Source organism: Cuculus canorus, chromosome 1, assembly GCF_017976375.1.
Source record: "Cuculus canorus isolate bCucCan1 chromosome 1, bCucCan1.pri, whole genome shotgun sequence".
In the NCBI taxonomy this organism is placed as follows: domain Eukaryota; kingdom Metazoa; phylum Chordata; class Aves; order Cuculiformes; family Cuculidae; genus Cuculus; species Cuculus canorus.
Window position 1 is genome coordinate 96,019,688 of NC_071401.1, and position 20,247 is coordinate 96,039,934.

Below are 20,247 nucleotides of genomic sequence, written 5' to 3' on the forward strand. Positions count from 1 at the left end.
ATGGTGCATCTGTGGTGCTTGTTTTTCCTTGTCTGCGTGGTTTGTAGGAATTCTGGTATTGCAGGGCTCAGATAAAGAGGTCCTGGGTTTGGTACTTTCCAGGCAGCTGCTTGGCACTGGAGAAGGCTAATAAATTACTCAAATTCAAGACCCATACTTGCCAGGGCCCTCTCTGATGGTGCCTCTTTGACTCCCCAAACCACATCTGTCCTTCTGCTAAGGTGATAAATGACAGATAATTTTGCACACAATTTTTTTTTTTTTGTCTCAAAATGTCAGTTCATCAAAACTAAAGTTTTTCACAAGACCATATATACTAATTTTGACCAGAAAACTTCCTTCTGCTTCTGGGGCAGGATGTTGGGTCAAACTAGATATTACATCTGCAGCTCTGCCTCAATTTGGAAAGCTCCAGTTCTGTCCCTGCTCCAGCTGTACTCAGTTATTCCTGCAGACAGGACCTGCTCCAACAGAAGCTGGGAGAGCCAGCTGCTCAACAGTTTGCTTTGTGCAACCTTCACCTCCTAGATGTGGCTCATGCTGGCCACCTACACAAGCCCCCTAACAGCTAGGAAGGTCTGAAGTTTGAAGCCCCTCACAGGAGGAAAACTTTCAGAAGTATCACACTCAGACAGGACATGAGCTCCCAGTTAGCCCTGCATCAAGTTTCTCAGCAAACCTCCAGCAACAAAGAAGTGCAAGGTCTTCAAGACAGCGACAGAGATTTTGGTGGCTTGTTGAAATCTTCAGAACAGCTGTGCCAGGCTTCTGTGTATGGTTTCATTTGGCATTTTAGCTGTACTATAGCACATGTGTCCACTGTTGCTTCCGGTCCTATATTGCAAATCAGCTTAATTTATACCAGCCTGAGTCCATGGTCTGGCTTCTGTGCAGATTCAAGGCCAGCGAGAGGAGGAAAGCCGAGCTGACAGAAAATGCGTTGGTTCTGCAATGGTTCTGACTGAGTCTGGCTGAGAAAGTCTCACATAATTAAGTTTTGTCTAAAGCGGGTGGGTAGGTGGCTTTTGGTGGGGGAGCCTACAAGCACTCTCACCTCTTCCCTGTGTTGATGTAATTACAGCCTGGGGCAGCTCTCAGTAGGGAGAGGGAGATGAAAATGGCTCATCAGTGCAGGTACAGATGCTGTAGGCATAGTAGGACAGAGACGCTGGCACTTGGGGTAGCCAGAGTTGGTATTTGGCTATGGCACAAGCTTGCTGGGTTGGCATTGTTGGCTGGTCATCGCAAAGCTCCCTCTCCTGGCCAGCACCAACCTGAAACCTTGTGTTTCCCTGATCCTACAAACCTGCAGCAGAGCTCAGCACCAGGGTGGCCATGCAAAGCAGAAGAAAAAACAAGTGCTCTGTAGAGTGTTTGCTGCTACTGCCTCACAGACTTCTGTGGACTGATGCAGCGGTAGGTGCTGGCGAGGCAAGGCAGCTGCCCAATGGTTTCGCTCTGAGAGAAGCAAGTCAGCAAATGTATTCCCAGGCTGCAAGGTTTTGTCTTTTTCTAAAAGTAAAGCTGGTGTCAAAAAAAAAAAAAAAAAAAAAAAAGATAAACATGCTTTTGATCACTTTCAAATGTCCAGTAGGCAGCTCCAAAACAAATGAAATTTTAGCTGTTGTTTCAAATGTCTGAGAGTTCGATTTCACTGGAGAACACATCCAGCTTCAGCATGGTGAAAGTGCACATAAATATTATCCCTATCCAAAAAAGCCCTGGCATTTGAAATTTCCCAGTAGCCATGTGTATTTTTCAGTGAAATCCACCTTCATCCACAAGTCTGGCAATCACCTCAGAGATGCAGGCAAATACCTGTGACATCTCACTTCTAGAAAAACAACCTGCTTCAAAAGGGTGTTGCTAAATGCTCTGCAAAGAGGATGTAGTACTTCAAAGCTAGTTAAAGATGGTGTTGCGTGTCGAAAACAGGACGTGTGCTCCATCCTGTTTCATTCTTACTTGCCTCTTTAATTTTTTTGGTCTGCGTATGCTTTTTAAAAATATGTCAGTCGTTTAGCTCAGTTCAAAGAACCCTAAAAATACTTCTGTTCATAAAGCGAAACTCTCTGTGCTTTATTGGGTAATCTCTGCACAGTCTTAAAAAGATTGACAGAGGCTGGATGTTAAGATGGGAAAGGAACAGCAGATTACATTCCTTTCCTTGAGTGTTCTGTTGTATGGCACAGGCCACAGAAGCCCATCATTTCTGTAGGGAGCCTAGACCCTTGTGTTTGAGAAATGTTAAGTTTGTCAAAGCATTGTAAAGTACATAAAGGGATGTGTGTTGGAACCCAGTCATTTGAGTGTTCCTACAGTGCATACTTACTGAGGTAAAGGTCTTATTGTTAACACAGAGTTGGTTTGGACGGGATTCCTGCAATGTGAGGGGATGTTAAGAGCAATATAAAACACAAAATGCTGCATCACTTCAAGAAAGCCTACTTTTGTTAAAAGGCCTGTTTTCACAGTTCTGGAAACCTGTATGGCTAATGTCTCTTCAGTCTGAACACAGAAGCCATTAATCTGCTTTCAGTTTTCATATTACCTGCTAATGAGACGCCGTCAAATGGCACAGTGTTCCCAGCTACTTCCATTTTATTTCAGACTGATGTTTACTTTTGCTTTATAAAGCCCCCCAAGGACTAATCTTAACATTTGTGCAATGCTTCAGAGTACTGAGATTAATAAGTTACCACAGTACTGACTTCCAGATGATCTGGACACCGATAGCTTCACTGAGAGTCCATGAAAGTTTAACACCTTCAGAAAATCGGATTTCCATTTTTTAAGCTAATGCCTTGCCAAAATGTATAGCTTCCTTAAATGAGTATTGGGTCAGAACTTACAGCTGGAGCAACACTTGCAGTATGTATGTATACACAAATTAAGAATACCTCTTTTCTTGGCTCTCATAACCTCTCTGTCCTCTCCAGGCTAACACTGTAGTACGCGGCTGAAAAGTGGCCAGTGAAACAGTGAGTGCAGTTGATGGAATAAAAATTTAGCTGGGGTTTCACTTGCGTGTTCATTTCACCACCTTTATGCAGTCAAACACACATATTGCGAGTAAAAAGAATTCATCTGAAAGAACTGATAGCTTTTTCCTAGACTTCAAGCATAACCATACTAAAATAAGTGGTAAAGAAAGCTTTTCACACTCTTTTCACACTCTTTTCGGTTCTTTGTCAACTAAAGTATTATATTACTGAAGAAAAATATGAAACTCAAATCCATGATGACTCTGTATTTTAGTTTTATCTGGAGATCCATCCTCTCTGATGTCAACAGAAATGTATCTCGCACAGCACCATCATTCCTTATCTTTATGTAAATGTCCACAAGGTGCTCACGCTCTGATAGATTGGCGACAAGCAATAGGAAAAGGAAGGTGAAAACTGATAATAAAAAAAGATACATGAGAGCACCAAGGACTAAAGGTCTGTACATTTCAAAAGCTCAAACCTAACACTATATGGAGGGATGGAAAGAAGGAACCTTTTCTGTAGAGTGAGCATCTGAAGACAGCAGCTAGCAGGGGGTGCTTTATCTGCCCTGTAACAGAGGGGCTATTGCATCTCTGCTGAACCACTGTCGGCAAAGCCCAGGAAACATCTTGCTGTGCAGTTGATGAAACATTTGCCTGAGGTCTCTCACAGTCCTCCTGTGGCAGTTAAATAATGTCATAACCCAGGATTGTGTAAGAGTTGCTGGAGTGGTAGAGATTGTGCTGTTTCATTTCATGTCACTGGGCTTTCTGACGGGTTTTCTTTTTTTTTCCACTTTCCATTTTTTATCTTGGGAAAAGGACTATGTTTCTTGTGCAGGTCTCTCCTTTAGTCAGGCACTGTCAAGACAAAGTGCAAAAGAAAGGAAAGCAATGTACCATTTGTTGTTTTCCTGTTCAGTATAAGAATAACAGCCAAACAGCCCCAGAAAGTTTCTGGATTAGCCTTTCCCAGAAATACATTTTATTTCATTGTCCCTTTTGTACAAGCTGTGGTGCAAGAGTTCCTGTCATTCCACAGGAACTGGAACTTGCTTTCACAGACTGACGGCTTTGGTCATTCCTGGAACAGCTTAAGCACACGCACAATTTTACTCTTAGGTGACATTGCATGTGTTCAGGTGTTTGTAGGGCCTATAGGTTTGTGGCCGTATGCTGACAAGTGAGGTTTTAACATTTTTATAGAATATAATATTTAAAACACTAACAGTGTTTCTGCTTGAAATGTTAAATTTGGCCAGCAGCAAATCCCTAGTAAATATCACAGCCTTTTTTTTTCCACACGTGTTCCCTGATTTCATTAGAAACATCCCACCCTGGAATTTGGAGAACACAAAGGCATAAAAAACAGACAAACAAAAAAAAACCCAAGTGCTATGCACTTGGCAACATTTCTTTTTGCCCACCTGGATGCAACCACTCCTACTTGATTTTGTTTCTACTTATCATTGTCTATGACCATCTCCACTTTCTAGGAAGAGAAGTGGTTTATAGAAGATGAGAGGGAAAAGTGCAGGGAATACATTTGGTATACTAACCAAAACTCACCATAAACTATAAAAAAGAAAAAAAAAAAAGTAGAGAGGAAGAGAATTGCTGTGTGGGTTACTAAGTGTGCAGGGATTTTATAGAGCCGCAGTACAAGAGCTGCTCTGTAAATCTCCATTGCAACCTAAGATCCAGTCACCCTCCAACTGCCTTTCGTGCTCTTTCAATGCCTGTAGCATTTTGGTATGCTTTGCAAAGCAGTTAGACTACACTTTGGGGTCCAGTTTAAGTTTTTTTAAAATATCTCTACCTGTCTATCCATCCATTCCTCCATTCATCCCTATATCTATTCATCTTCTCACGAGCACCCTGTGAAACTGCTGAATTTCACACTTACTGACAAATGTGGCAGGCTCTTACAGAGTATATAGCAACTTTTACACTTGTACACTTCTAGGAAGGATTATTTCCTTTTAAACACTGGAGAACTGAGATATATATCACTTTACCTACAAAAGAAATTTCAGGCTTTACAGATACTGACTCGCCTTTACCGATTTATCAGAATACAGTGGCTGACTTCTATCACTGTTTCTCACACAAATTCCTATCCCATGGATGTCCCTGGAATTATTCCCCTGTACAAGGGGAAGGAGGCTGGGCTTAAACTGTCCTGTGTATCTACTGGGGAAAAAAATCTCCTCTTCATAGTCAGGGGTGTTTTCATGATACCACTCCCTGGTGTCAGTGGCTATAAAATACTCTGAGCAGGGGAAGTCTGTAGAAAGAATCGTTATCAGTATCATTACACTACTTACTGGTAGTAGACCCTTCCTCCTTTGAAACAGTGCATCAGCCAAAACAACAGGAACAGTCCCAACCTGGTTTCTAACAGCAAAACTCTGAGCTTAAATCTTCATCCACTTCCACTCTAATTGGGCAGAGAAAAATCATTGGAGAAGCTAAATGAAAATTACTAGCCTATGAATGCCTGAGGCAAAAAAAAAAAAAAAAGAGAGAGAGAGAGAAAGAGAGAGGAAGAGGAGAGAGAAAGATGGGAATCCTCATGTGAGTTTGGTTAGTGGAAGAAAAAAAACACGTACTAAGTATGGCTGCATGTCATTTTTCAATTTGCTCATGTTAAATAACAATCTCTAGGGCAGAGAAAGAGTGGAGTAAAAAGGAAGAGCTCTCCTCTCATCTTGTTTAGTTTCTGCTGGTCTTCTGCAGGGTCTAGCCACTGCCTGGCTGTCATATAAACTTAAACATGAACCACGGGCAGTTTGGTATGTCTTCTCCTCTATCCTGGACCGTGTACCTGATGAGGAAAAACAGAGCAGCCACTGGCTTTTTTGGTAAAGACTTCTTTATTTTCCTTTTAATAAGTTTCTGTTTGTGTTGTAATGAAATAGGAATCTTGATTGAAAAGTAATAGAAAGTATTTGATGAAAAAAAAAAACCTCTTTGAAGTAGTATAACTTCTACTGGAGCAAAATAAGGAAATCCTTCGTTGTGTGCATGTGTGTGCATTAGCTTCCATGAGACAGTTAAATACGTATGGAGGCTTTCACTATTCTGTTAAGCGTGTTGCAAGCCTTTTTAACTGAATCAGTTTCTTCAGAGGAAATACTTCAAAATAGTTTTTATTTCAAATGCTTGAGACAGGGGTGCCACCAAAGCCAGTGGGAATTGTGGTGCTGAGCGTGGCAGTGGAAGGTGACGGCACTTAATGTTCGATGGTTTGCAACTTTGCAAGAGCAAAGTAATCACAGAGGACCAGCTAGTGCAAGTGGACCTTGTCAGTTGATTTGAGTCCCAGGGTTATGATCATTGGTGATGCTTTTTTATATAAACTAAAGGTTTAGCCTATAGACTTGATGAGTCTTTAATCCCTCAAGAATGGCAATGGAGTAAAAATTTCCCATTGGATCACTCAAGATAATGTCTTTTCACAAGGATATTTCACATAAATAATAGGAATTTCAATAAAATATTGACAAATTGCATAGATCCCATTATGGTGCATTTTGCTATGTATATGTGAAGAATCCGACTGCCTTTTCAAGCATCACTGGTACCTCTTGCACAAAAGTGTGACAGAGAGAAAGACATCATACATCCTTTTTAATATTTGGCATACTGTGAAATTTCTTTCTTTTCTATAATCCTGGGGCTAGCTTTGTTCTTAGTGACTCTGCTGCTGCTAAATATTTGCTGAACTAAACGAAATTATGTACTTGTGCAAAAGGGGTTTATAGCAAAGTTTTAAATATTTTTGTGGATTTTATTTTTAAAGATCCAGTGAAGAGGAAAGAAATTTGAGAGTGAAGGAAGGTCTATTTTTTTTTCATTCCCACTCAAAGATTCTTTCACTTTTCCTCTCTCATCCTGTTTTAGCAAGTCTATGCGGCACCTTCCTCGGGGGGCTGCTGTTAACATTTACTGCAGCAAAGTCTCTGTTTTCAGTTAGATGAGGGGACAAAATTTCTTCTGATTTTTAGTCCATGAAATCCCTGAACTCTGAATTCCTCTCATACTAAATTAGTGCTGAATTGCAAAGATCACCATTTGTTTCTGCTGCAGAGCACTTGGGAATATGGCTTTGAATCATTTTGCAATATACCTAAGTGCTAGATAAAGCCTAACACTGAGGACTTGCCATCCTAGCACAAGAGGTGATGCGCAGGCTGTGACTGCCAGAGGAGCAGCTATATGCCATCCCCGTGGGACAAGTTTGGCCTTCCCCTGGTTTGCTTCCGCAGAGCTTCACATAGAGTGCAAGCACTGAAAGAGACTGCCACATGGCTAGGTGATTTATTCGGCAAAAGCAGACAAAACAGTGAGACATAGTTTTCCTGACCTATCTGGGGTGTTATGACCTGCGTGTAGAATAAATCTTGGTGTTCGTGGAATGCTTTCTGCTTTGTAAGGTATGAGGATTCTTGGTGGTTATATTTTTCATAGCATCTGAGAAATTTGCCTCTTAATCTCATGTTTGCTTAAGAGCAAAAGGATTACAGAATCCCAGAAGAGTTCAGGTTAGAAGGGACCTCTGGGGGGCATCTGATCCAGCCCCTGTGCTCAAGAAGGGCCACCTAGAACTGGTTGTCCAGGACAAGTGTGAGTTTCAAGTTAGATACAGTTATTGTATTTTAGATACTGGTTTTAACAGTGCATGTAATTCTTGCTCTGCGAGACACCAAAGATACTGTAGATAAATGGAATGTTAAGCAGATGTCACAAGAGATGGCTTGTGTAGTGCCTAAACTATATGAGCAACTGCCTTTATTTGATATTGTCCCGTGTAGGTTTGATTTAATAGTGATAATTCACAGCTAAAAGTCATGCAATAATGTTTTATGTTGGCTAAGAAAGGCTAAAACATATTGCTACATATGTCTGTTGCCTAACAAACCTAGAACTAGGGCATTTATAGTCCTGTATTTCATAATTGGCCAAATGAGCTAGATGAAAAACTGATTAAAATATCTGGTTGTCTTTTAAAATGAACTTCCTAATCTATAGATGGCACATTGTGCCACTGGATGTGCAACATCCGTAACTGGAAAGCAGCAGACGAATATGATCTTAGACTAATCTTGCTAAGCTTTGTTCATTCTACAGCAAATTTCCTTTTAAAAGAGTTGTGTATTGTAGTTGGTATTCAGGGAGCCATTTATTATGACTTGCTGCCAAGAATATTTCATGCTGCTAAATATTCTATAAGTTTAGGGTATATTTCAGAGCAGATTTGTAGCAAAACTGAAGTTAAAGGTCTGGAATTACAGCTTTTCTTCTCATTTACCCTGATGCAAATCAGGGGCGAGCAGCTAAATTTGAGTAAGCAGAGAAGAAGGCTCATGAAGGACTTTGTAGCTCAGGGAAGATGGGAGGTGTCAGGTTTTGGTAAGTCCTGCTAGAAAGTCATCATACTGCATGGCACTTCCAGGCCATGGTAGGACATTCCTAAGGTGGTCCAAGCCCAGCGTCACTGTTTGGGGAGAAGGAGGCATCAGAGAGGAAGAGGCAAGGGGTGGCAGGCTGCCTCAGTATCCCCACTCAGGACACACTGGGGGACCTGATTCACCTCGTCTGCTCCCTCCGTGTCCCTGTCTCTGTTCCCTCATTGGCACATATATCTCATGTATGGGCAAATGAAAGCAGAGGGTTTGGTACCAAGTTGTGCCTTATTATGACCTAGAGGAGACCTGTGGTTGAGATCAAAGGTAGAAGATTATATACCTGGTAAATTAAAAACGCATTAAAAAAACCCACCAAAGAGGACTAGCTAGGATTTCCTCTAAAACAAAGTAACACTTTAGTAGCAATTATTTACACACCTTTTAAGTCCAAATATTAGTGGTAAGGGATGCCAGAGGGAGAGCTGCAGAAATACTACCTCCGGCTCCCACATGAGCAGCAGTCTGCTCCAGGGCACCTGCAAGTCCTACAGCAGGGCAGCCCCGGGAGGTCCAGGTTTGCCCAACCTGATGCTCCTGACAGATGTATTCCTGGGTCACACAGGCAGTTTGGCCTGTTTAAGAACCCCACAGACTTCCAACCATACATTTGAACACTGGTTTTCTTTCAATGAAAGGCAAAACACAAGGAGGGAGGCTGTTCATGTCCTATCACGCCACTGTCATACCTGCAGTGCACACAGGTAACATGGCTCAAGGAACACCTCTGATGTCCCTCTGTTTTAGTGGCTGACAGAGGGAAGATCTCTGTGATAAGTGAATGAAGGCCGTTCCTCTGTGCCCAGTAAAGCCCAGATATCCTACACCAGCCATGCATAAGATCAGTCCAGCCACATCCTAGAACTTGCAGGGAGGGAGCCCCACGACTTCTCCAGGAAGCCTCTTCCTACCTCCCCTGCTGTTACAGGTGGAGATATGATCTTTTTCTCCCCTACAAGTTAAGCCCCACCTCCCCTAAACACTGTGAACCTCCCGAGTCCCACAAAAGGTAGAGAGCCAGTGTGAAGTCTTGGTGTAGTATTGATCAAGACTGGACATGGCCTGGGGTTTGCCTAGCATGAATTGCCACGTGCCCACCCATTGAGCAGAGGCATATTGTCATATACTGCCTGAAGGGTACTTTTTAAAGCAGAAGTTTGTGCTGGAGTTAGATGAGGATTTAGGCTATGAGAAGCTGAAAGAAGTGCCACAGCTTAAACAGAGACAGTGGTGCAAACGGGTAATTCTTCACTCTCAGTGAGAGTTGCGTGAACTGTGACACTGAGAATGATGCTGAGACTAAACTAGCTGTCTTTCCTAAAAATGAAAGTGTGCTAGGGTATCCAGACCTGTTTTAAGATATCCTTGGGGCTTCAAGGATAGGTTCAGGACCACTAGAAGATCCTGAATTTGGCCTGTAAAATGGCAAAACTTAAGAGCTCAGAATAGCCTGTCACGGACAGGAATGTCTTGCAAAGTCCTCAGTTAACTGACTATGCAGACAGTTCCTGCAAACATTTGCATCAGACTAGGAGTCCCCTAAAATAATCAAATTGTGGAAGTCCCCTAAAATAATCAAACTGTAAAACAGTTTTATGGTTTCCATGTAATTGTAGTACCAATAGAAACTAATACTGAAAAAAAAGAAAATATATAAAAGGAATGAAACTGGAAAATATACCTGTCCTTAGATTAACAAAAGTAAATCTCAGGGGCTAGCGACACACTGTGGAAATTATCACAAAGAATAAAGCCTTTGAGTAATTTTGGTACCTTTTGGCTCTGGGAAGGGCACCTTTTTAAAAGAATGCAGAATATGGCCTGCAGACCTCCTGCTTCCCCTGCTTGTTCCACTGTGGAATTAAGGCATGCAAGGGCGATGTATCTAGCTGCACTTGTCGTTTACAAACCCCAGGGCAACCCAGGGAAGATACTCACTGAAAGATCCCAAGACAGAGTTTCACATATTATACACAGCCATCAACATCAATTCATGATCTCGGGCATGGTTTTGCCAATGGGACCAGCTGAGCTTCAGGTCTTTTAGCTACGGGATCACTATAAGCAATTCCTGAACAGCTGATACTGAAGTATCATTAACATGGAGAGATCTGGCAACACTGTTTTGTGTGCATTCTACATAAACCATGTCACATGCATGCACTTGTACTAGATTTAGGGTGCCTACAAGAAAGCTGGAGAGGGGCTATTTCATAAAGGCTTGTGGTGATAGGACAAGGGGGAATGGGTATAAACTGGAGAGGGGCAGATTCAGGCTGGACATTAGAAAGAATTTCTTCCCCATGAGAGTGGTGAGACACTGGCACAGGTTGCCCAGGGAAGCTGTGGCTGCCCCATCCCTGGAGGTGTTCAAGGCCAGGTTGGATGGGGCCTTGGGCAGCCTGATCTAGTGGGAGGTGTCACTGCCCATGGGAGGGGGGTTGGAAATGGACGATCTTTAAGGTCCCTTCCAACTCCAACTATTCTATTATTCTATGATTTTTCTACCAAATTGTTATTATCAAATCAAAAGAAGGATTATAATCTTACACACAAATAAGACTAGTCCTAACATATCCTGATTTACCTAGGCCTTGTCCTGTAAACACATGCTGAGCCTAAAACTGCAAATGCGTATTACTGGGTGAAGTTCAGTGGAAGCTTACATGTGTCTATGTGGCAAATGGTGGTGCTGTCTTAACAGGCTTTTTAGATGCAGTTTTTATTGTTTATCAGATTCAATATCACATAGATATTTTCTCTTCTTTTCACCATCATTACGGTCTATAACTAAAGAGTCTGATAATATGTATTACTGAAACTTTTCTGATTGCCAGCCCACACATCCCGCGGTGGATGAGCTGGTCTGTACAGTGAGGCTGCTCCCTGCTGGGAACAGGGCAGATGGTACAGGTCAACACCAGCATACCCAGGCTCAGACCTGCTAAGCACAGGCAGAGGCAGGCCCAGATGGGATGTTAAGTGGAGTAGAAACAATTCATGAGATTAACTTGTGGCTTCATCTGTGGCTGTTGAGAATGCATTAGTGGTGCTTGAGTGTGGTTAACAGCGCCTTCACATCTCAGTCAGGCTTTTCTTCCCCATCCCCAGTTTCATCAAGTGATGTTGCGGTAAAAGTCCCAAGCACGTTCCCTTTAACAGCTCAGAAGCAAAACCCTTTTCTGTGTGAAGTCATCACTGTGTGCATGAAGTCATTGTTGTGCTGAGGAGGGTTAAACATAAAGTGTGCTGGTCAGTGGAGTGCATACAGATGTAGAACAGGCTCAGTTGCCAGCTGAAGGTACTCACAGGGCTTTGCACAGCTGAGGCCAACCCCATCACTCAAGACAGACACTGGGAGAAGCCTAGTTTAGAGGAAGGAACAGCTTATAGCCAAATCTCTCCCAGTGCCTCCTGCAGAAATGAGGTTATCTGGGACTTAATTCTCCTAATTACACTGAAATTCACACTGGGAAGAGTTTCATGTTAGCTGTGGGTAAGGGGGCTCTCTGTGTCAGGACAGCAGTGTTCATCCCACAAACAATCCCTTTCCAACCATGGTACCTTCTGCTGAGGCTCACGTAGAACAAGTAAAGTCTACCTTCTCTAAAGGGCTGCAAAAATATTGGAGGAAACTGATTCTGTTTCACCACCGCATGCTGTATTTTAAGTAGCAAACTGGATTTGAGATTGAAAGCCAGTTTTCGTCTTGTCCAATTGAAGTAAACCTGAACCTTGAGCTGCAATAGCCTCTCACTGTGCCCCCTCTGCAACCTCTCTTGACCCTAGTCATTTCCTTGCTGCCAGTTTGTTGGGCAGATACTGGATATGCTCCACAAAGTCACTGCATGGAGCATTCCTACATGGGCAATGAACGAACTACTAGCATTTACCCTACCACCCTTGAATGGGTCATGGAAATGGAGAGAGAGAAATAAAACCCATCCTAGCTGTTTAAAACAGGAGAAGAAGGGCAGAAAGGGACGGGAGGAGCAGAGAAGCCATTCCTTCACTGAATGTCTTTCCTTATAATATCAGCTGCTGATGCAAGCATCACAGTGTCATATCAGGAATATGGTCATAATTTTCTTTTGAACACTTCTAATTTCATTGTTTTCATCTGGTATGGTTTCTAAATCATGAAAGTAATGTAAGAAGAAGGATGCAGTTAACATCCTTATTTCTCCCAGCTGTTAACTCCAGCCCAAAGTGTTGCAAGACCACAATTTTCCTTCTTGTGAGCCTGGGAGTGAGAAAGCCTCCTCTGGAAACTGATGTTCTTCCCTTATATTATGCTGTCAGGAGATAGTTTTCCCTAGGATCGAAACATCTCTGCATCTTGTTGACCTGAACAACAAACCCCTTATTTAGAGGGATAATGGAAAGATATTTTGGATCTAAAAGTCTTTCTGTCTTTATTTCACTGTCTTAAATTTGTGCTAAAATTAGTAGTGGTTTAGGCTTCTGTACAAAGATTCAATAACAATTATTTGCTGAAAAACTAAGTTTATGTTATAAAACTCCCCTGTAATTGATTTCTTTACTGGCAGAGTCTCCCAGTAAAGAGGTCGCAGACGATGTCCCAGAACTTCCCAGGTCAGCAGTGAAGTGTAGAGGGGATGCCTAGGGAAGCAGGTTTGTCCCAAGAGTACACTGAGGCTCTCAACCTCTTGCTTATGACCCTACAGGAACCTTGGCAATCATTCATACTTGATACTTAATTTTGATCGAAACCAAAGCAAACTGACCCTGAGAAAGACAAACTCATACCATGTAATTTGGATTAGATGTAGCGTGAATGCTACCATTGCATTTTGCCTGTTAGCACCATGGCTATAGTGAATTATTTTTCCTAGACTGAGTACATTCAGTGGCTGTCAGGTCAGTCGCCACTAACTGCATAAGTAAAGTCTGGGGCACAGAAGGAAAATCTGCTTGTTCACTTTCTAGCATAAATCAAAATATCATCAGGCCTTCTCCAATATGATTTGAGCTGTCCAGAGGACTCAGGGCCATCTGACAGCTGAGCTGCAGTTCCTGCCTTGCCAGCATGCCCTTGCCCTCAGAGGGGCTGGAGAAGGGAATAAGGTAGTTACATTAGTTCTCTGCCATCTGCAGAATCTTCCTTATGCCAGAGCTGTTCCCTGCTGTCCAGGTGGGTCAGTTTTACTGCTGTTCTGGAATGTCCTGGAACCAAAGGACTCAGACTTTTGACTTTTTTAAATTTTTTTTCCCTGTGTGCTGGTACAGGGCATCCATAGTGTTCCTACCAGAGCAGAAGATCAAAAGCCCAAAAGTTATAATTAGTGCTGGAGTTTGTTATGATGTGAAACTGAGTACATAAAATGCCACAGAAAATAGTAGGTGTGGGTGATGATATCTGAATGAATCTAAGCATGTAATGAGCATAGTATAATGGCACACAATGTGTATTTTTACATTTCCAAACCAGAAAGTACTTCTACCAGATGGCAGCTTTTCAACAATTTCTATTCCCTTCTCCACTCCATACTCCTAAGTATTTCAAGTAATTGGCTTCTCCTCTAGGGATTAGCCACAGTAGAATCATATTAAATGTCTTATCTTCCTCCTGCCCCCCTCCTTTTAATTTTGAACTGTGCAGAGCAAGAAATCATCCAGGTTTTGCCTGTGTTTGTTTTTCACAGCCCTCTAGAATGGCCTCAAAATCATCTGGGCTTCTAGGTCATGAGGTACATCCCAGTACTTTTTGGCTTCACTTCTACTATTTCTTAAAGTTTCCCCTCCAAGGTTCTTGTCAAGCTCTGACTTGAAAAGTTCAAGTGATGTTGAATCTGCAGCTCCCCTAGGAGCGTATTCTCCTGCCTATTTGATCTCAGGATCAATGTTGCCCCTGCTCTTAAAACTGAACTCATTTTACTTCAGTTGGCATCTGTTATTTCTTGTCTTATCATTTTTCACTAACGAAAACAGTTCCTCCCCCTTCCTCTTTATAGCTGTCTTTCATGTACTTGTAAACCACAATCATGCTGTCCCCTTGGCTTCCCTTTTGCCCCAAATTATATGTATGTATTTAATTCCTTTAATCTTTCCTTATAGGTAGTTCCTTCCAGACCTTTAATCACTGTGGTTGCTCTTCTCTGTAATCTCTCTCGTTCACTGATACACAGCCAGTAACACAGTGGCCAGGACTAAACTCGTTGCTCTCCCTGGGATTTGAGTGCTGGGAAAATAAAATTGGATGCTCTCTTGGCTCTAGACATGACCCCTCCACTTCTGTACCTCCAGGTAGTTTCTCCCTGCTTATTGTGTACCAGATACCTGAATTTCACTTTGAAGAAGACAAAATGCATTGCATCCTAACTGCACAGTAATGCATTTCACACTCTGGTCCATAGGTATGAGGAGCATACATAAGACAAACCACCACAAGGTATTTTTGCAGTGGAAACTTTAACCCAATCTCCCTTCCTACTCATATGTTTATCGCCAGCTGTGTAAGACCGAGGAAAAAACTGTCTCATTGGTGATATTCTAGCAAGCATTTTTAAAGCTTAATTGGGGTGTTTCTTGTGGAGGAGGAGAGAGGCACCCTCTGCCCAGCTCTCTGGCCCCTGGCTCTGGGTGCTAGCAGCAAGCACATGCCGCACACCTGCACACTGACACATACCCAAAGCGAATGAGCACAGGAATGAGCCCAGCTTTGGCTTTGACCCTTAACAAACCTTCCAGAAAAGCTGAGACAGTCTGACTGAGCAGGTAAGGAAGAGGGGGCATCAACACAGGCTGCTACTGCAGTCATTTCCTGATTATTACATTTCCCCTTTGAAGGGATGGGGAGGACTGGTTCCTTGAAGAAATGCCTCCAGAGGTGGTGGCACTGGTGAGGTGCTGTATCGGTCACACAGCTGGGTGCAACTGCATTGCTGAGCATCGAGATTGCATACATGCTGGTAGGAAGAGCTGGCCAAAATCTGTTTCACCACTCATCCTTTTGGAGCTCTGCCCAGTCTGAGCTCCTCCTTAGGCTGTTGGTTTGACTCATTCCTTCACTCAGCAAAACCCTAGGTAGATGTGCAGTTACCCATTGGCCTGCAAAGCCAGGGCTAACTGCATGCAAATTCACAGTTTAGCCTCTCCTGCAAATTGTCCTTCCCCAGGTGTATGCTGCTCCATGCCCAGTGCTCCCACTAGTTGATAGTTTGTCAAGCGACATGCAGCTCTATGAGCTGTGGTTTCAGAACGATGAGGGAGGTGAAATGGTAAAAGGTATCTCCCCTCATATGTAGGTCTGCATACCTGCCATCCATGTTTCCAACAACATGCTGTGACTACTCAGGCAAACCATTCCCCACACCCTGGAAACAGGAGTCATGTTTACCTTCTAAAATATTTTGAGTGACAAGAGCATGAGTTGGTCTGCCCTGTTTGAAAAGAAGGCTCACAGCTTCAGTCCAGGAAAAAAGAGACAGGCTTTTGACCATCATTATCACCTGGAGGTCCTAAAAAGAATGGAGTGCCCTTGGGAACTTTTTCAGTGGTAAACTCGGGTAACAAGTAATGAGATACCCATATTAAAGGTATTCAATGAATATATGTTGTTTCATCTTCCCTCACAATCCCTCTGCTTTGCATAAACTGAGCTGCAGCCAGTTTCCCCTCTTCCAGAGTGAATAACCTTGTATCAGTTAAAAGAGATCAAAGACGGGATCCCTGGAGGGGTTTAGGCACTCCCTCCTCCCAGAAACAGAGGCAAGTTAGACACTATACACCTGTGTAGTCCTGGCCACATCTCCCCTGTATCGTGCTGGCCATCTCACATCTCATTCTTGGTGGCATCATATGTGCACTTTATGTGCCAGGATGAAAGATACGTGTTTCATAGCAGTGAGAGATTTCTGCAGGAAATAAGCATCTTGTCTTTCTATTTACTAGCTGCTGCTTTTCTCTGTGCAATGTTTCATTATTTCAGTAGCCTGAAAATAATTGAATATATCACCTTAGCAATTCTTTTCAGGCCAGTCAGTGGAATTACCCACGATGGTAAGAGCTATGCAATAAATACTTGCAGGGACAATTCAGAAGTCTGATCCTACAAATTTTATTCAGAGGCATTAACCCACTGATTCATCACTAGCAGAAGCAAGACACACTTACACCACTATAAACATCTTTTAAAATGGCCTTAATACATATATTAAGGTGCAAGAGGTAGGAGGTGACCCACTGGACAATGCCACTTCAAGCCCAGATGCTCCCAACAATTAAGTATATGTGTAACTGCAATCCCTGAACAGATTTCTATTGCATTCAGCAACGAGGTTAGGCGTGTTTCTAAATGTTGGCAAGGTCAGGGTCTGTAGCCAGGTCTCTCAGTTTGTGTTCATATGATATGTATGCCACCTCTGTTAAGGTCTGCACTTTTTTTCTCCTTTAACAAGATGTTTTGATGCCTGCATTGTGCCAGTTTTCTTAACCCACAAAAATTCAGTCCGTTGTAAATAAGTGGCCACTGCTGCCTGCTTGGCCATTTACCTGTGCAGCAGGAACTTGTATTGTGTTCAGGCTCCAATTCACCCTCTGCAATTTGGGCTGCTTAAAATTCATCCCTAAATTATTGCTCCCTCTCTCATATTTCCAAAGCTTTTGCTTAACTGTATTATGTAAAAAGCTCACTGCTTTGTGGTCGAGCAACCCTGCACGACAGAAGCAAGGCATGGTAGATAGAGATTCACTTGTGGTTTGTTTACGGCTGTAATAAATTGATGTCAAAATATAAATGTAAGCTGTGCTGAATGTGAATTGGTAAAGATATAACTCCAGTCGTGATTTCTGCCTCAAAAGGACTGCTGCAGAAGAGATCGGCTGTCCAGTGCAAGTCTTACCATGTGAGAGGAAAAATCAGCTTTAAACAACCTGCACCATTTTCTTACTTTGCCTTATCATTGATATTCCCACAAGCTGCTTAACTCATTAATTCCTGTTCTTCCAGAGAACTTGCACGAGGTAGAGTAAAGGGACAGTAAATTCCTATGAGAGTTCCTCTCTTTGTCATGCAAATACAAAATTACAAGGAAGACTACGATAGCTCAGCAAACTAAAAGAAAAAAAAAAAAACAACAGCCCACAAAGAACCCACGTGTAGTACGTGTAGGTAGTGTTAATGGCCATGTAAAATACATAGCTTGATCTGTATCATAATACCCTCATCGTGGTATTTTCCCTGTCTACCCTCTCTAACTTAACTCTGTAAATTAGCTCGCAAAATCTTGGCTTCTTATACAGCCAAAAAGAATACTGTCATCTTCAGTCTACATTAACGTCCTTCCTCTCAGCATTGATAATGTTATAGAAAACTGTAAGCATGTAGTATTTTCTGCACCTTTTGTTAAATCGCGGCATTTTGTATCTTTTTGACTATCCACGTGTGTAACAGATCGGTTTATTTTGTAGTTAGAATAAGAACTTCAGATTAAGAAAAGATGCAGAGCAGGGAGTGAAATTCAGCTCGATTCATTCATTAAATACAAAATACTCCCTACCTTTTGGCTAAAACAGGATGGGAGGGGAGAGGGGAAGAAAAAAAAAAAGAAAACAAACACTACATGCATATTTTAACATTTTAAGCCATGCATGTAGTTGTAGGTACATCAGTAAAATAACTCTTCTTATCTCTACAATGCCCGTAAAAAGTTATCAGCCACAAATACACCCCAGATGTTTTTTAAAGCTGAAGTTTATAACAGCCATCTGACTGTATAATTTTTTCCTTAAAACGTGAAGAAGCCTCTACCTATTAATTTAAATTTCATTAAAGAAAGACGTAACCGTGTAAAAGACGAAATTAAAGGGAAAAAAAAAAGGAAAAAAAAAAAAAGAGAAAGAAAGAAACCTCCGCACAAACCATTGACATTTGGTGTGAAATAGCTTCTCGCACCAAAATCGCCTGCAGAACACAGGGACCCGCGGGAAGGGCTGAGCGCAGGAGGGCACAGCAAACCGGCCCCGCGTCCTTTGGCAGGCGGGAAGGGGTCGAGGAGGCAGGTGATGCGAAGATGAAGCTGTCATCCCTCGCGCGGAGGTGCGGCGGGGCAGCCCCGGCATGGGCAGCCCGGAGCCGCCTCGCCGGTTCCTCCGCAAAGGGATGGTGGGGCAGAAGCGATTTGCGCGCCCCTTGGGAAGGGGAAGAGCTCCTGACCAGCACTGGATGGGTGCGAGGAGACCTACAGCTGGCGCTTGCACCGTGGATTTGGTGGAAAGCGAACTCCCCCCGCACCCGGCGCATCCCGCTCCCCGGTAGCGGCTCCCGGGAGTCAAGAGCCGATTTCTCCCATTCAGGGCACTCAGCCTGCTTGCAGTTTAATTGCGTGTAAACCAGGGAGCGAAAAAGGCAGGAGCTCGCTCTGCTGCAGTCCCCGCAGGTTATAGTATCATAGAATCACTTGGTGGGAAAAGACTTTTGAGATCATCGACTCCAAACGTACCTGCCGCCCGCTATTAAACCATATCCGTGAGCATCTCATCTCCCTGTCTTTCAAACACCTCCAGGGATGGTGACCCCTCTGCTTCCCTGGGCAGCCTCTGCCAGTGCTTGATAACCCTCTCGGTAAAGAAATTCTTCCTGATACCTAATCCGTACCTTCCCCGGCGCAACTTGAGGCCATTCCCTCTAGTCCTGCCGCTTGGGAGAAGAGACCAACCCCACCTCCCCCACTCTCCTTACAGGCAGTTGTAAGCAGCGATGAGGTCTCCCCTCAGCCTCCTTTTCCCCAGGCTGAACAACCCCAGGTCCCACAGACACTCCTCATAGTCCTTGTTCTCCAGCCCCTTCCCCAGCTCTGTTCCCTTCTCTGGACGCGCTCCAGCCCCTCAATGTCCTTCTTGTAGCGTGGGCCCCAACACTGAACAAGGGATTAGAGGTCGCGGAGTGCCAAAACAGTAAGGGCAGGGTTTTTTTCGCAACTCCGGAGCGTTTCCAAACAGGAGTTCGACAACGTAAAAACCCTGTCCTCGCCCTTCCCCGTGCTCCCGGGGAAGCCGGAGGCGGCGGGGGGGGGGGTACCGGGGGCTCTCCCAGCAAGGGATGCAGCAGGTCTCCTCCTCCAGCGGGCTCTGACGGGGCCGAGCGATGCTGCCCGCTCCCGCCGTCCCCGGGGGTCGCCCCGTGTCCCAGCTCGACGGCAGGCGGCGGGCCCCCTCTGCCGACCCGGCAGCGGAGCTGCAAGGAGTCCCGGGCAGCATCCCGCCCCCCTTCCCCATCCCGGCTCCCCGCGGAGGGAAGGTGTCCCCCTCCGAGCCCACCCCAAGCGCTCGCACCCACCCGCAGCTGCTGTCGCTCCCCTTCCAAAGCCGCCGCGGGGGAGGCGGGATCCCGCGGGACGAGGAGACACAGAGGAACGAGGGGTGTGAAATTTCACGAAGGGAGCCCCAAGCCCGGGGACAGGAGGAGGCTCTGCCGCGACGGCGGCGGCGGGTGTGGATCGTCCCGTTCCCAGCCAGGGTTAGCATAGGATTATAGAATGGTTTTAGAATGGTTTGGGTTGGAAGAGATCTTAAAGCTCATCCAGTTCCAACCCCTTTGCCATGGGCAGGGTCGCCTCCCACTAGAATGCCACGGCGTTTGCAACCAGCATCGGAAAAAAAAAGTAAAAGAAAAAAAGAAAGAAAGAAAGAAAACCACTAAACCCAAAAGAAAGTAACTCCAACCCAGCCCGGAAGGACAGCCACGCCTCCACCCGGCATCCTCGCTGCCGGCTCCATGCAGCCCGGGCGGGGTGGAACGTCCCGGCGATGGGGGGTCGGGCGGGCGGC

The 20,247-nt window shown here is 44.1% G+C and overlaps 1 protein-coding gene across 5 annotated transcripts in view; it reads left to right on the plus strand.

Annotated features, from left to right (window-relative positions):
* Positions 1-20,247, plus strand: part of RUNX1 (RUNX family transcription factor 1) — a 177,912-nt gene that overhangs the window by 76,070 nt on the left and 81,595 nt on the right. For 4 of the 5 annotated variants that reach the window (XM_054086229.1, XM_009567108.2, XM_054086262.1 and 1 more), the window contains exon 1: positions 5,754-5,853. The exons of the other annotated variant lie outside the window; for it this stretch is intronic. In XM_054086229.1, the coding sequence (XP_053942204.1) occupies positions 5,766-5,853 (88 nt within the window). In that variant the 5' untranslated portion in view covers positions 5,754-5,765. Of the gene's footprint in view, positions 1-5,753; positions 5,854-20,247 lie in introns of those variants that run through there. 5 annotated transcript variants of the gene reach the window in all.